The following is a 15,692-nucleotide window of genomic DNA, read 5'->3' as shown; positions in this document are numbered from 1 at the left end:
CTTTTTCCTCTTTGTCATTTAACTGTCTTACGATGCATTTACATGAAATGTGAAGCACATTTGTCATGCACTGAGATTACATAAAAAGTCAATGTGAAGATCAGGGACATGAATTATGCAAACAGCATGCTGTGAATTGTATGATGAAGTGAACATTTTTGAACTCGAGCACAAAAGTGACCCAACTCAGTGTTGCAAAAATGTGAGTCAGCATTGCAATTGCAAAAGAACTCATGGAATGAAATAGGCCCTCTTTCTGGAAGAGAATGATGTGTGGTTTGCGTTACACAGTAACACAAACTCTCCTGTTGGAAAACTTGCACAACTTGCAACATCAAAATACATAATAATATAATTACAATTATGAATGTGAGGGGGTCAGCAGAGCAGCACCAGTGGGAGTTACCACAGCTGAAAATGCAGCTGACCTCGAAAGCTTTAGTCTGGAATTGTCTTTTTTATCATGATTAAATCCCATTTAAGTCCAAATCTTGGTGAAAATGTATCATAATTTGAAACTTTTGGCCCCATTTGTTTATTAAATTCTTATGAAGAGTTAATGTCAGAACGTTTTTCCATGAGTTAAAATTTAAATGGTAACACTTGTGGTGAACTTTCATTCCAAAACACACTATCATTGTGTTAGCATTTCCTGCACGTTGCTCCTCCATTTCCATCTGTGCTGCACGACTTCTTTTCTGAGGCCTCGCCTCTGTTTCTCTCAGTGGTACGATGACCATTTGAAATTTCTCTTCATACTTCCCTGATTCGGCTGCACACTCAGAGAACCTGATCCATGTGCACGCTCATTCTGACATGAATCACTGTCAAAAAAAATCCACATCCACAATTTCCAATGTCCTCTTCCAACCATCATATCCTCCCAACATTGGCTCTTACAGTCTTTCCATCTGACCTCCTTTCTCTCACTGCAAATGCAATGACTGGACAAAGTGAGGGCGGGAGATGGGAGACGTTGGATAAATAAATGTATTGATAATAGAAAAATGCAAAATTATTGCCTACAACCTGTATTTTCTTAAATGGCATTCAGGAGCAGTTCAATTTGCTTGCAAGTATATTAGAAAATGCCATTCTCATTTGATTTATAATGTCGGTAAACATTTTCTTGATGAGATTTTGGTTTCAATCAAGAGTTTCACATCTTCTTCAATGTAGCATGATGTCCATTTCATAAATTATTGTCCCATTCAGAGTGAAATAAATGATAAAGTAGGGCACACGGAGGTGTGGACACCATGTGATTGACAGCTAGTACCTTCCAATATGTGCATGGTTACATGAGCCTCTCCACCCCTTCACTTCCAAATATGGTTACCTCTGATTTTTAAGATGGTGCTCGCCAAAATACTATACTTTGAGGTGTGAACACATTCAATTCACAAACCAAGGGCTGACATCACAGTCAGTTGACAATAGATAATAATGCTTTTAATGTGACATCAGATCAGCATTTGTCGGAAAAAGTCACAGGCGAGGCAGACACAAATTGCTCAGCTAATTGTTTTATACTTGTTTAAATGTGAATGTCAGTGCTTTGCTGTAAAAAAAAAAAATAAATCTTGGTAGCTGTGATAGCTTCTGTTTAATAAACTGACAAAGCAGTATTTTCTAATGTCGCAGATGCCACCCTATCCTCCATGCCCCTTATAACATGTCTCCCCGCTACCAGAAAAAATTGCATCCATGGAAAAGTGAAATGACAAAACTAGAGGAAAACAGAGTAGGAGGAACAGAGAGGCTAAAGGCAAACATGGTGGAGGAGAGCTAATATGGAGAAAGAAATTGAGAAAAAGAGGCCAACAGATAGGGAAAGGGACCCATGCAGTGATAAAGACATCAAATAACAAGTGGTACATGTGTTTGTAGTGGGGTCTATTAAGAAAGTGTAATTTTATTAACATAATAATAACAATTAGAATTAAGAGCACTCATAGAGCACAGACACATTGTCACCTGCTATTTACATAGCACCAAAAATGTTTACATTTTCATCCACTGTATTCAGAAGACTTTCTGGATGTGTATATATATCATATTAATAATGATAATAATACATTTTAGGTGCCTTTCAAAGCACTCAATGCCACCTTACAGGCAGAGTTTTAAGGAATACAAAAGTATAACAGTAGACAAATATTAATAAAAATATTCCTAAAATCATTATATATAGATAAAACAAATAAAAGTGATCGATGATAAAGAGTAGTGGACTTAGGACAGAAACCTGAGGGACACCTGTTGGGATTTGAATGTTTTTGAGGCCAGAGAGATATTTTTAAACCAGTTTAAGGGTGTTAGCGATACCAATGGTGGCTAATCTGTCTAGAAGGATGCTGTGAGATATGTTGTCAAATGCCACACTCAGATCAAGGAGGATGAGAATTGTTAATTATGCAGAGTCAGCGGCAAGGGGTAGGTCGTTAGTGATTTATATCAAGACTGTTTCTGTGCTATGGAGGGGGTGGAGACCACATTGGAATTGTTCATGTAGGTTATTGAGAAGCAACTGTTTTTTCAAGAATTTTACAGAGAAATACTTTAGGTTAGAAATGGGATAACATTTATTGACGTTGTTAGGACCTGCACCAGGCATCAGAGTTATTGCAGCAGATTTGAAAGATGACGGAACAATATCGGAGGTGAGAAAGGAAGGGATGATTACAGTTATGAGGGTGGACAGAGAGGGCAAGCAGGCGTTTACCAGTGTGTTGGGAAGAGGGTCTAACTGACAGTTAGATGGTTTTGATTTTAGGATAAGGTCAGATATTTTGATAACAGGAGGAAGTTTGAAATGATAAAATGAATGAAAAAGAGGGGCTGAGAGGACTGAAAAGACAGGCGGTGTAAGAGCTCAGTTGCTGATCAATCTTGCCATCCTAGGTAGTAAAAATGCAAGACAGTCTGGCTGCAGACCTGCACTGTCAGGGCCCTTCGTTGCAGACCTGCACTGTGAGGTCTCCTGCACTGTCAGGACCGGACGTTGATTTGAAGCCTTTCAAAATAAAAGCTAGCATACCGGAAGCACATATTCAAAATAAAAGTGTTTTTTTATCTTGACATTTTCCTGCGTTTTTTCACCTTATCCAGTTGAACTGGAAAGATATACTGTTTTTTTTTTTAAATCTTTAATTAAACACATGGATATACATAAACATATTTACATTGTATACATAAAATAAAGACCCAAGAAAAAAACATTGGGAACGAAAAATATGTGCTCTAAGTGTCTCTATGTCTCTAAAAATGACATTAGAGCTACAATAAGCAGATGAGGGAGAGAGGTAGGTGGATGTGACATGTTGTTGACCAATGAGAACTGGGTGCTTGTGTTCCCTTCACCGGAGCGGATTAGACCTGTGTAGTAACCAGATTTAGCTGTGGGGAGACTGTTCTTGTAATGAAGACTATGGTTATTGTCCATGTCTTTGTGAACAAGTCCAGTTCTCTTGTAGAGATGTCCCAGGCTGTAGTTCAGGAGTTAACCATCCATGGAGCCGAATGGGTGAAATAAACTGGGTCTGGGTTTATTTAAAAGACTATGAAGACCATCATTGCAGTGAGAGACCAGTTCTTTGGGGGTGGATAAACATTGTATTCTGGGAAGGCTGTCTATGTTAATGGAGATTCAATCTGGATCAATGTTACTTAATATTGCAAAATGAAATAACATGCTGAATTTTGTTTTGGATTGACTTAGGTCGACAGTTTTTAGTTTGTATTCAGAAATCGTCTGCACCACAGTTAAGAGGAGTGACACCAGAACAGCAGATCAGATCCAGAATGGCCTTTAGAGTGTGTTGGGGAAATTGGTATGTTGCTGCAGTCCAAAGCTATTCAGACTGCAGTTAAAGTCTCTTGTGAGTGCATTATTAATGTTGTCAATACGAATATTAAAGTTGACAAATAGATCCATTACACGACTTCTTGGAGCCCACTTATTGCAGAGCTATTGCAATTGGTTTCATTATATTGTCAGTTGATGAGGGGCTTTCTCTAGCCACTGTTTCAGTAATTGGCATAAATCTACTACAGATATTTGTTACACCACAGCAAGTCATCTCGTCATCTTCTACCATTTCATCCTCCACTGGTGCCGATCCCAGCTGACATAGGGCGAAAGGGTGGGGGACACCGTTTGCAGGCTCTGGCAGCCGTAAACGGTTCGTCACAGGACCACATAGAGACACATATCCTTGAGACTGAAAACGTACATATAGGTTGTATGCAGGAATTACGACCTATGTTTACGTTTTCAAAACATGCGCCCCTAGCGGTTGTATATAACAGCAACCACTTCCGCCTTAGACGCCGTATCTAGTTGCTTCGCCGGTGTCGGCACCGGCAGTCGGCTCAGTAGCGAGAGCGCTGCGCCGGAGCACGGTCGACAATGGTTCGGTCCCTAACTATACCACCTTTTTAATATTTTTTTTATTTTTACTACCTAACGCTGTCTTTCTGCCCTAACCCTACCCTCAGTAACATCTGTGCATATTCGAGCTGGAAAATACTACCTTTACGTAGCATTCAGGGGTTTGAAAAAAACGACCCACAGTCACGTTTTCAGAAAACGACCTATATGTACGTTTTCAGGGGTTGAAAAAACGACCTATATGTACGTTTTCAGGGGTTGAAAAAACGACCTATATGTACGTTTTCAGGGGTTGAAAAAACGACCTATATGTACGTTTCAGTTGGAGGACAGGTTGTATCCTTTCACTCTCACACTCCCACCTACAGTCCATTCACAGTGTCCAATTTGCCAAATCTGAGAGACCAGAGAACCCAGAGAAAACCTATGCACCAACGGGGAGAACATGCAAACTCCATGCAGAAACGTCCTTGTTCCGACCCGGTTGCGAAACGGGTCTTTTTGCTATAGACTGTGGGACTTACTTTGTAGATTTCAACTTCAACTCAAGCAAGTTCAATTGCCTATTGCTAACTAAGATTAATATAAGTTAAGTGGGGCCACATGGTTGGTGTAGTGACAGGTCGTCAGCATATCACAAGAACAAGTTTGTCTCTGGAGGCAATGGTTAGTATCTTCGGACTTCTGTTTCAGACATGACTCCACCTGGTGTCCCCCATAAACGATTTAGAGTCTGATTATTAGTGTGAGATGTAAGAATGCTGTTGGGTTGAGAGACAAAATCTATGATCAGATCACAACTACCACGTTTTTGGACTCATCTCTATTAAAATGAAATAAGAATGTGTTAGCCAATATTATTTGTAATGTTTCCACCTCTTCTGTTCTTCTAATGGACTTGTTTATCTGTGAGCAACCAGAGCCTGCTCAACTGGTCCAGCTAGGAACGGACAATTGTCCAATATAACATTTTAAGAACATTAACACGAGCAAATATGTATGGTGCAAGGTAGAGAGAGAGAGAACCAAAGTAAACTCCATGCTTCTGATGAGTTCTCTCCACAGAAATAGAAACCTCATCCCTCTTTTTATCCACTTTCACCCTCTTGTCACTCCGCACAGTCCCCCATTCTTTCTTTCCACATCTTACACATCTCTGTCTACATATCTGTCTGGATCCATCTGTATCTCCTCACATATCTCTCTCTCTGTCCCTCTCTCCTGGCCTTTCTGGCGATAGTGTGCCATCTGTGTGATCAATGGAATTCATTCTTTCCAGGAAATTCGCCTGTGATGGATTTTTCTTGCTGTACTGTGTCGGTGATTTTTCTTCTTCGTTTTTCTTCTTCTTCTTCTTCTTCTTCTTCTTCTTCTTGAGGAGTGCAATTTGCTCCTTTGGTCAACAATTGGCCTATGTAAAAAGCTATTTTGTGTATTCTGTCCAGGAAAATGAAAAAGAGTAGAACCCAGGAGTTGAAACTATATAGTGACTATGTGTGTAGATGTGCTTGTACTCCTGTGTGTTTTGTGTAATGATTTTCTGTTCAGGTTTGTCTAAATACACACACCTGCTGACAGTGTGTGTGTGTATGTGTAATTAAATATAAAACTCAAAGTCAATGTTTAACCAACACAATATCAAGCAGCACTGTTACTGTTATCACATTGTGGTGCCCCTCTCTCTCTCTGTCTCTCTCTGTCTCTCTCTGTCTCTCTCTCTCTCTGTCTCTCTCTGTCTCTCGTACCCACCTGGCTTTGCTTGTCACTGTTTCTCCTCAACTTTTCTCTTGTCCTACATACGGAGCCCCAGACATGACATGAGGAGGGGAACCTCAAAACTGAAATAGTATTAGTAGACAACAAGCTACAAACCTCATTTTCATCATAAAGAGCTGGATAAACTTCCCTGATCTCTGCATGCAGTCGTGGATAATACTCGGTGTATTATCATGTACAGTCACACTGTGACATTTACAAAACGGAAGATGGCTCTTCCTGATGAAAATGAGGTTCTAAATTGTTGTCTTCATCACTATGATTCAAAATGTGTCTCACAACAATGTTTTGTTTAAATGGTATTGATTGTGGAAGTTTGAATCTGTGAATTACCTTTCTAACTTTACTTAACTTAGATAAAAAAATGATTCCTTGCGATGCCTGGCTTCTGAGAATATCTTTGTAACTCATTCTCAACCTAAAATAAAACTCAATCACGCTATCTGTCCATTGTGCAGCCTCAGCCCTCTTGTGCCTCTTTTTGCTTACGCAGCTCTCAAGGTAATTCATGGGAATTATATTAATATTATTAATTAGTATTTCGTGCGCACGTTATACCTATTAAAGTTGTTTCCCCATGTCATGTCTGGGGCTCCGTACCTACATGCTCCACTCTGTTCTGGTTATTGTGTGTGTGTGTGCGTGTGTGTGTGTGTGTGTGTGTGTACACACACTTGGAGAAAGCGCAGAATGAGCATTAGTTTTGGGGGAGAGAAGGATCACACATGGACATTATCAAATCTCTGTCCATCTGGTGTTGTTCCTGTCCAGATAACGACACACACATTAAAGACAGAGATGTATGTACAGTCCATAGTACTCATGGTGAAATTTACACAAGCTGCATTCTCCGTATACATATATGGACTCACTAGAACACTAACACACACGTACTTGAGAACATTTTGCTCTCTCTCTCTCTCTCTGTCTCTGTCTCTGTCTCAGACCCACACACACACACATTGTGGAGCAGGACACAGAGAGTGTGGACTCCTGTCATGGTTGGTAGATGCCAAATGAATCATGCCAGAGAATCTGGACTGTACCCGTTTTCTTTTCTTTCTTTTTTTTTTTGTCTGTCACGGCACAGCAGTATTAGACTGCCAGATTTTGAAGGGTGAAGACTGACTCATGTGATCACAAAGCCTCTTGCGTTGAGGTTGGTGAGCCTCGCATGTATAAAATGACGTGTTTTTTAATAGATATGGACTCCTTAGCCATAATTGTTCTGTCCAGATTGATTTACAGTGGAAGAGAAGCTTGTATTTCAGAGCATACACGGTACAAACAATATAAAACATAGAAAAATAAGTGAATAAATAAAATAAACCTAAATATTCAACACACATCTTTGAAAGCCATTTAACTGTGTGTGTGTGTGAGTGCCTGCATGTGTGTGTCAGCTGTTCAAGGTTCCCGTCCAGATTTGGGACATATGCTTCAAAAGACTCCTGTGGACACACACACACACACACACACACACACACACACATGCACACACTTACTAAGGTGAATGAATTGATGTGTTCTGGTCATATGACATGGAGTTTGTGTTATTTGCTCAAAACTAAATAACCATAAATGTTTTATGGTTATTTTTGGTATATATTACCTCTTATAGGATGATTTAATCTAACACCCATATATAAACGTTTGGTTAAATGTAACTTTTCTTGTTTTGGGAGTTATCTCATGATCCTAACTTTTAACAGGGTTATTTTGTGCCATATACCTTGTGACAATAGGACATTTAACATAGAGAATGATAGTTTTCATATTTTTCTTCTTTTCATTACTTCCCACACTATATAGCGTAAAAGTAGTGGCTGTAAGTGCAGTAAAGCTAACAATAGAACTCTAGTGAAAACACTGTTTTGTTGGCGCTGTGTAAGCTTCACCCCTAAAACTGTGGAAGACATTGTGTGTAGATCGATTGGCGACTTTCACTGCTCTTTTTCTGGATTTTTTTCTCGCTGACTTTGAGGTATTATCTGTCCAGACGTGCAGTGTGAGAGCACAGACAGGTCAGTTAGTGACAGACAGGTATGTCAGCCAATCATTTTAACTATCAATCATTTCGGTCTGAATGAAATTATTGATCGGGTTTATTACAATATTACAAAGGCTGCAGACACCAGCCTTGTCCACCATTGGAAATATTCACTTGGATTAATCTGGGATAACCATCAGTGAAGTATATGTAGTAGTTCTGTGTAATAAAGAAAACACTGTGTTCCCATTGCTCACTTTTTTGTTTTCACTCTTCTCTGCCTCACTCTTCTTTCCTCTCTTTCGTTCCACTTTTCCCTTGCCTGTGTCTCTCGCTCTAATCTCTTCCCTGTGTCCTCACACACCATATCACCATACCAGTGTGCTTATTCATGTTGCACTAAGGTATCACTTTATTTCTCTGCTATTATTTTTTTTGTGATGTCGCCTCAGTATGACTTGCCCCAGACAGCGCTATGCTGTCCCACTCTCATTATATTTTCACACTCTGCTACCCTACAACACAAAGGTACACAAACGCACACACATATTCCCACACAGAATCACAGATGCATGTGCGCGTTCTTTGTCCCAGCACAGGCACATTGACAATCCTGTATTTTCTGGCGACAAATGACACTTTTTAATCAATCTGGGGCATGTTTCCTTTTTTCGTAGTATCCATGTTCTGTAAAAAAGTTTTCATGATCAACCATCTGCTTTTTGATGTTGTCGGTGGCCACATTTACCATAAAAAATTGATAAACACAAATACCTGTGAACATATGGTTTGTAAAAACGTAACTACTGTGTGTGACAAACTCATTTTAATCATAGCATTCATTAATTGGTTGACTGAGTTGGTTTTCAGTACTATTTTTGTTCAAAGCAGAACAAATTAATCCATCCATATTAATCATTCAATTTTGGGGAGGTTGTCAAATAACTTTTCCAGCCTTACACTTTTAGATTTTTGTTTTATGTAATCTTTTGTTTTAAGTCTCTTTTCCAAGAAAACCTGCAACAACAAAAAAGAAACACACTTAACAAGTGAACACACTCATAATGAAAGTCTTGATTCATGAATCACACAAATCTCATGGAAATGCTTTACCTGTTCAAAATAATATCAGGGTGTTACAGAAATGGTAGTAAAAATAACCAGAAACATCGTATTATGCACACGTTTGCACGTGTCACAATTTACATTGTGAATTAGGTCGCAATAGTTTGTCATCTTTAAAAACTGGGTCCCCGTACAGAAAGTTTGGGAAAATTGATCTATAAAAGTCATGCAACAAGCATTTGCACTCACAATCACTCCTACACTAAATATTAGCCATTTTCAGTCATGAACACTTTGGGTCTGAGAATTTACCGTTCATATATGACACAAGTGCAGTGGGTTATTGTCTGACTCAGACATGTTCAAAAACAACAGGAGAATCTCAAGAGATGAGGGACTAACACTTAGCTTGGACATGCAGAATGCAGGACACTTGCCCATGTGAATTACCCTTAGTTTCTCTAACTGCCGTCTCACATGAGCACACTTGGGCATTATCTGGAGATTTGACAAGGAAGCTGGCAGGACAACCTTCAGAGGATGACAGGACCTGCTGTGGTCCTTTGTGCTCACACAGCCCCACTGAACTACCTCCGGGGATTCTCCAGGGTTCAGTGTGTCTCTGAAAGCAGCTTTAGAGTCTTCATTGAACCGGTCACTGGTCTGCATTCCTGTGGACTGGAAGAGGAACCCTGAGTACTCTGTGTTCCTCTAAGCACATGCAAACTATACACATGGGCCCTAGTTAATCAGGAAATTGGGATTCAAACCAAGAAACCTCTTGCTGTGGGGCGGGGGGGGGGGGGGGGGGGGGGGGGGGGGGGGCTGTGCCAATCTCAGCTGACATAGGGTGATCTCCATCACAGGGCCACATACATAGACAAACCACCCACTCTTACAATCACACCTATGGTCAATTTAGAGTGTCCACTTTACCTAATTCCCATGTTACATGTTTTTGGATGAAGGCAAAGACTTGAAGTTTATGTTTAAGTAGCTGGCGGAGAAAATGACCTTTTTAAGGCCTCAACTTTAAACAATTTAACTATGGGCAGCTTGTACAGTAACTCAGCTTTCCTTTCAACTACTAGTTGTTAAATAACTACCTACCACAACTACTATGGTGTAACCTCAGTGTCCCCTGTGAAAATGAAACAAAAACCCTGGTGATCCCAGGCTTGTACATACAAAGAAAATAATAAAACAAGTAAATATATGGAAATAAACTACCTTAGGGCAGGTTATCATTTTTGATGTATACACTTGTAATGCCTTTTGAATAGGCGTTGAAAAAAACTGACACATTAATGTAGAGCTCCTTGTGATGCTGAGTCTATCGGTCTTGTATACACAACTCAGGGCTAATGTGTTTATGCTCATTTCTCTGTGTGGGGGAAGTGTTAGGAAACACCACCGTGGTGTGGCATGTGCTGTGTCACCAGGTTGTGATATATGTGTGAATTTATTACAAAAGCAGATAGATGTGTGCATGTGTTTATACTCGTGTGTGTCTAGAATATTATGATTGAAGACATTTCCCAGTTGAATGAGTCTGACACTAACACACTGTTGTCTTGACTTGATGATAAGTTGAATGAGGCTTCAGTTAAATGTTGTATTTGTTATCATCTTCATTAAAGGAACAATTTAGTAATTGTAACACAGCTAAACTTTGTTTCCTCCCTATTCTTTCCTTCTTCTGTCCTGCTTTCCTCCATCTCTCCTCAGTAACGGACCGTCGAGCAGGAGCAGCAGGTGGGGGACCAGGAGGAGGGCCAGACTCTTCACAGCCCCGTTTCTCATCATCGCTGCCCACCTACCTCCCTGTCCAGTGCCAGCTGAGTGGTGCAGACTCTGCCTTCTTCCTGCGGGAAGCCAATCAGGAGGTTATGCGAAACAGCAGCCTGTCCACAAGGACCGAGCCCTTCTTCCTCCACCAGCTGGAACTGGGTGTTCCTGCCATGCAAAACTTGCCCAGCGTCAATTGCAGTTACGGAAACCTAAGCATTGAGCAGCCTGTCCCAGTGGAGCTGCTTCAGGGGCCACCACCACATGTGCTACGGACTGCCAACCAGGTGACTCTGAACTGGAAGGTCAAAGCTCAAGTAGTGGTGCCCAAAGTTGGGTCATCACGACCCTGGATACAGGTATATCATTTTTTAGTTGGATCAACTTTTTCACATTATTTAAATGCACTTAAACTAATTTTATACTTAACATGTTGAGTTCATTATGAGAATGGATTGCATCAATTCATTTAGCATGTTGATTGTGACAGGAATCTCTTTTTCTTGTGTCCGTGCTGGCAACATTTTCTTTAGTGTGATTGAGCCTCTGTGTCTCAGTGCAGAGCAGTCAGCATGGACTATGTGCAGAGTATTGTACTTCAACGTAGATCTAGCTGTGGACTACATCTAAAAATCTATGATATTATACCTGTTTGTTTTGTTCTCAGGTACTTTTTTATTTAGTAGGTCGACGCTGGGATGAGCCTGACCCGCCTCCTCCATCCCTTCTGCCGTGTGTCAGAGCCGTGGCCATCCGGGACACCAATGAAGCAGCACCCTCGGCTGGCTGCCGGCTCGTGGGACCATCTGGCATCTGCGTTGTTCGTCTGGAGATTCCCCCAGCTTGGTTTATACCACTGCAAGTGAGAAAACGGCCTCCTGAAGTGACTCTTCCATCAGTGGATGTGTATTACTCAATCATACCAGTAGAAGGGGCTGGTCAAGAGTGTCCTTACATTGTGAACGAACCATGGAGGGGTCAAAGTGCAAACATCGGGCCTCTTGGAGGGCTAGGTATGGGCCCTGGGGGTCAGTGGAGCCCCCCGCAGGATGGGGGTCTTCAGGACATGCTCAAGGCTGGTTCCGTGGTGATGAGCATGGGCATGGTTTCTGCCAAAGGAGAAAGACTGAGACTGGATGAAAATGTGGAGGTTCTGGTTCCACCCAGCCCAGTTCGGCTTGGCAAGACCGTGGCGTTTGGTATCTACATGAGGACAGAATCATCCACACAGCAGTTTACACTGAGGTAAGAACTTTCAGAATTCAGTTTTATGTTCTCTTTTTGTGTCCTTTCTGTTTTTCTTTGATTTATTTTTGATTCTTCTATCAGTCATATCCACTTGTCCCTTTCCTCCACGTCCTTGCTCTCTGATCTCTCAACACCGCTGCCTCTGGGGGTTGATGGCTGTCACCTTTGTATACTGAGCTTCATTCAGGCGCCAGCAGTGCAAATAGCAACCTCATGAATATTTATGACTCATCTACGGAGAGAAGAAAACACAGAGAATTAGAATCAGGAGAAGGAAGGGGTGACTTAGAGAGTTTGGAGAGACAGGTAAATGAAAGGAGAGGCGTAAGAATTGAGGCTGCTCCTGCCTGACATTAGCATGTCTCTTACTGTATTTGGACAGTTCTAAGTATATACTGTATATTGCTCACATGTGGCAGTAGGGTGCATCCCCACATCTCTACAAAATGACCACATGTTTTTGGACTTCTCTGCAGATCACAGTTACTAGCTTATTGTGTTCGAAGTGTCCCACCACTTTTGCTATGGTTTATGAAATGTAAACAAAAAATCTTGAACCTTATCTTCAGATTCTTCATAGTCATAGTAATAGTAATAAAGATGATTTGACCTTTGTCTGTGCATTCTAAATATGTAGAGCCAGCGTGAAAGCAGTATTTGGTACAACCTAGTTCAGTTATAAGCAGAAGAAGAAGAAAAAACAGAAATACAGCATCAATAAACCTGACACATCATAGAGAACACTGGTAAAATAAAAGCAGAGTGGTCCACCTTTAGACTTGAACAACATTAACACTAGTTTTTGCCATTTTCGTCACTTTTTTCTTTCTTTTTTTTGTGATTCAAAAATCCAGGGACATGTAGCTGTTGTGCTTCCACTTAAAATGCATCGCTGTGTGCAGTGCGAGAATGTCTCCACAGATCCAAACACAGAACACTGCTATGAGAGAAGTTTAATCCGCATTGTTTGAACTCATTTGACAATGGTTTGAAAGTATAGTGGACATATGTTTATATTGAAACGTTATGCATGTGAGCTTTAAGTCAAATCAGGGTGCAAGTAACACATGGGGTTACAGTCAAGCCATACACTTAGGGTGTTTCCGGTTGTAAAATCATAGGAGAGTAAATAATATGGCAAAGGCCAACTGAGAATGAATGAATAGTGACAATTTGATTGCAGAACACTGCATAGCAATAGTGTCATGGCATGGAACGTAGCATATATTACATTTTTTCATATGAAATGCGTGGACCTCTGTGTGGCAGCAATTCACTGCCATCTGATTTGATTCTCTGCTGACAGGATATTTGAAATACAAGGAAACAGGCAGGAGCAGAGGCAGTGAATTGACATTTAAAAAAAATGCACTAAACGCAACAGAAAGGGTTTGAATTGTGTAATTATTTATTTTTGACTGTATCTTTCATATTTTGTTCAAAGAAAAATATCAACAGGGCACAATCTGGCTTGAGGTTGTGTGAGGACAACTCAGAAAGTGGTTCGACTACACTGCACTCTGTCCCACTACCTTCTGACAAGCGTACGCACACACAGAGGTGTTGAGGTGGCCTCTTTGCGTTTGCCTGCAGACACTTTGTCTCTGTCTTCACTGTACAACAACCCTGCTGTGTGTGTGTGTGTGTGTTTGTGTGTGTATGAACCACCAAACTTTGTCTTTCTCTATCCTGATTTATTTTTATGCACGGTTCCGCATGTCCATTAACAAAAATGTCCCATTAACATTTTCTGTGTGTGTGTCCTGTGCACCTGCAGTTTTTGCCCCCTGTCCAAGCAAACACTCCCACGGATAATCTCCTGTGTAAGAAGCCCACTGAGACATGTAATAAGGCTTAAAAGGATCCCATTCATGTACGTGATTGGATACGTGTGTGTGTGTGTTTGACATGTAATAAGACATAAGTGTGCTCCATCACAGTGAGGTGATGTGATTATGATAAACTGTTGAGGTGATGGAGGGACACGGACAATGTCACAACGTATGGATAGACAGTTGAATATAATGGCCCTAACACAACCGATGTGAGATGTGCTGTATGTGCCAGTCATTGGCTTTTGACACTGGTTTCTTAAGTCCTGGAGATAACGGTTCAAATGCACAGTTTTTATTCATTTAAAAAACATCAGGGAATAGTGGGCATTCTTTTGTTCTTAAGTTTTTTAGGCCACAAAATGTAACTCAGCTCTTCTCGATGTGAGATGGTGGGGAATATCCTTTTTTTAAATCAAATGTATAGGGAACAGTTTTCCGGTTCCCAGCATCTTGTTCCCAGCATCTGGGAACAAGGATCAGATCAGAACCAAATACCTTTTTTTCCCAAACATTAGACTTGTGCCGTTATGTTTACAGAGTGAGCTGCCAAACAAGACTGCACATCCATTCTTCTTAATTGAATTTTGTTTTAAATGTATTTTTGTTCCCTCTGTTCAGGTAAAGTGCTACCATTGGGTTCAACCTGTAACTAATTGCATACTCATCCAGTCTGCCAGATAAGAATACAGCAACAGTGTCTGCCAAAGAGAAAAATGAATACAATCAAATTGCTTTTATGACTTGTGTTTGGTTTGAGGGGAAGTTTGAACAGTTTTGATTAGAATAGTTATGAGCATTTTTTTTTCATATTCTTTATATAGTGATGCTCTAGATGACAATGACTTAAGGGCAAACAGACAAGTGTACATAAATGGGAAATTCCAGATGTTGCAAGCGTGCCCTGTGTATAAGTTTAATGCTTTCATTTATGTGCTTGTTCAGCAGTGGGAATGTTGACAGACGGAGGGTCAAAGTGATTAGTATCTCCCTCATTAAAAGGCTGCCATCTTGAACTGTGTGTTATCGTTGTTGGGATAGTTAATTAGTGTGACGATTACTGATGAGGGGATAAATGCGGGGTGTGCGTGCGTGTTTGTGTGTGGGGGGATGTAGATAAAGCGAAACAGACAGCAATTATCAAAAGACAAACAAGTTTTTTTTTCTCTCTGTTTGTGTTCTCTCTCTCTCTCTCTCTCTCTCTCTCTTCATCTTATTTTATCTCACTTTGTCTCTTTTATGTTACTTGTGTTATTATAGTCATTTGTATTTGGTTTGTGAATTTGTGTGGTGATGAAATGTATTTATTCATCCTGTGTGTGTGTTGGGATTAGTGGATTTTTCTTAGGATCAAAGGGGAAATGTACTTCTAAGGACCAGCGAGTTCTTTTTAGTGGAATCCGAACAAACCCCCACAACACACACACACACACACACACACACACACACACACACACACACCACTCTCTCTCTCCTCTGTGTGTGTGTGTGTGTAAAGAGAGAGAGAATACCCAGGATGCCTTTATGTCACAAAGCTCCACCATCGATTTCACCTTATATGCCCTTTTGCCAGCAAGGAGTCAGAATTGATTGTTTTAGT

The 15,692-nt window shown here is 40.6% G+C and overlaps 1 protein-coding gene across 1 annotated transcript in view; it reads left to right on the top strand.

The window, feature by feature from the left end:
• Positions 1-15,692, top strand: part of si:dkey-215k6.1 (transmembrane protein 132D) — a 260,128-nt gene that overhangs the window by 71,101 nt on the left and 173,335 nt on the right. The window contains exons 2-3 of the mRNA XM_058636093.1: positions 10,953-11,371; positions 11,680-12,257. Of these exons, the coding sequence (XP_058492076.1) occupies positions 10,953-11,371; positions 11,680-12,257 (997 nt within the window). The remainder of the gene's footprint in view (positions 1-10,952; positions 11,372-11,679; positions 12,258-15,692) is intronic.

This window comes from Solea solea, chromosome 8, assembly GCF_958295425.1.
Source record: "Solea solea chromosome 8, fSolSol10.1, whole genome shotgun sequence".
Lineage (NCBI taxonomy): Eukaryota > Metazoa > Chordata > Actinopteri > Pleuronectiformes > Soleidae > Solea > Solea solea.
This window is presented reverse-complemented; position numbering and strand designations above follow the sequence as displayed.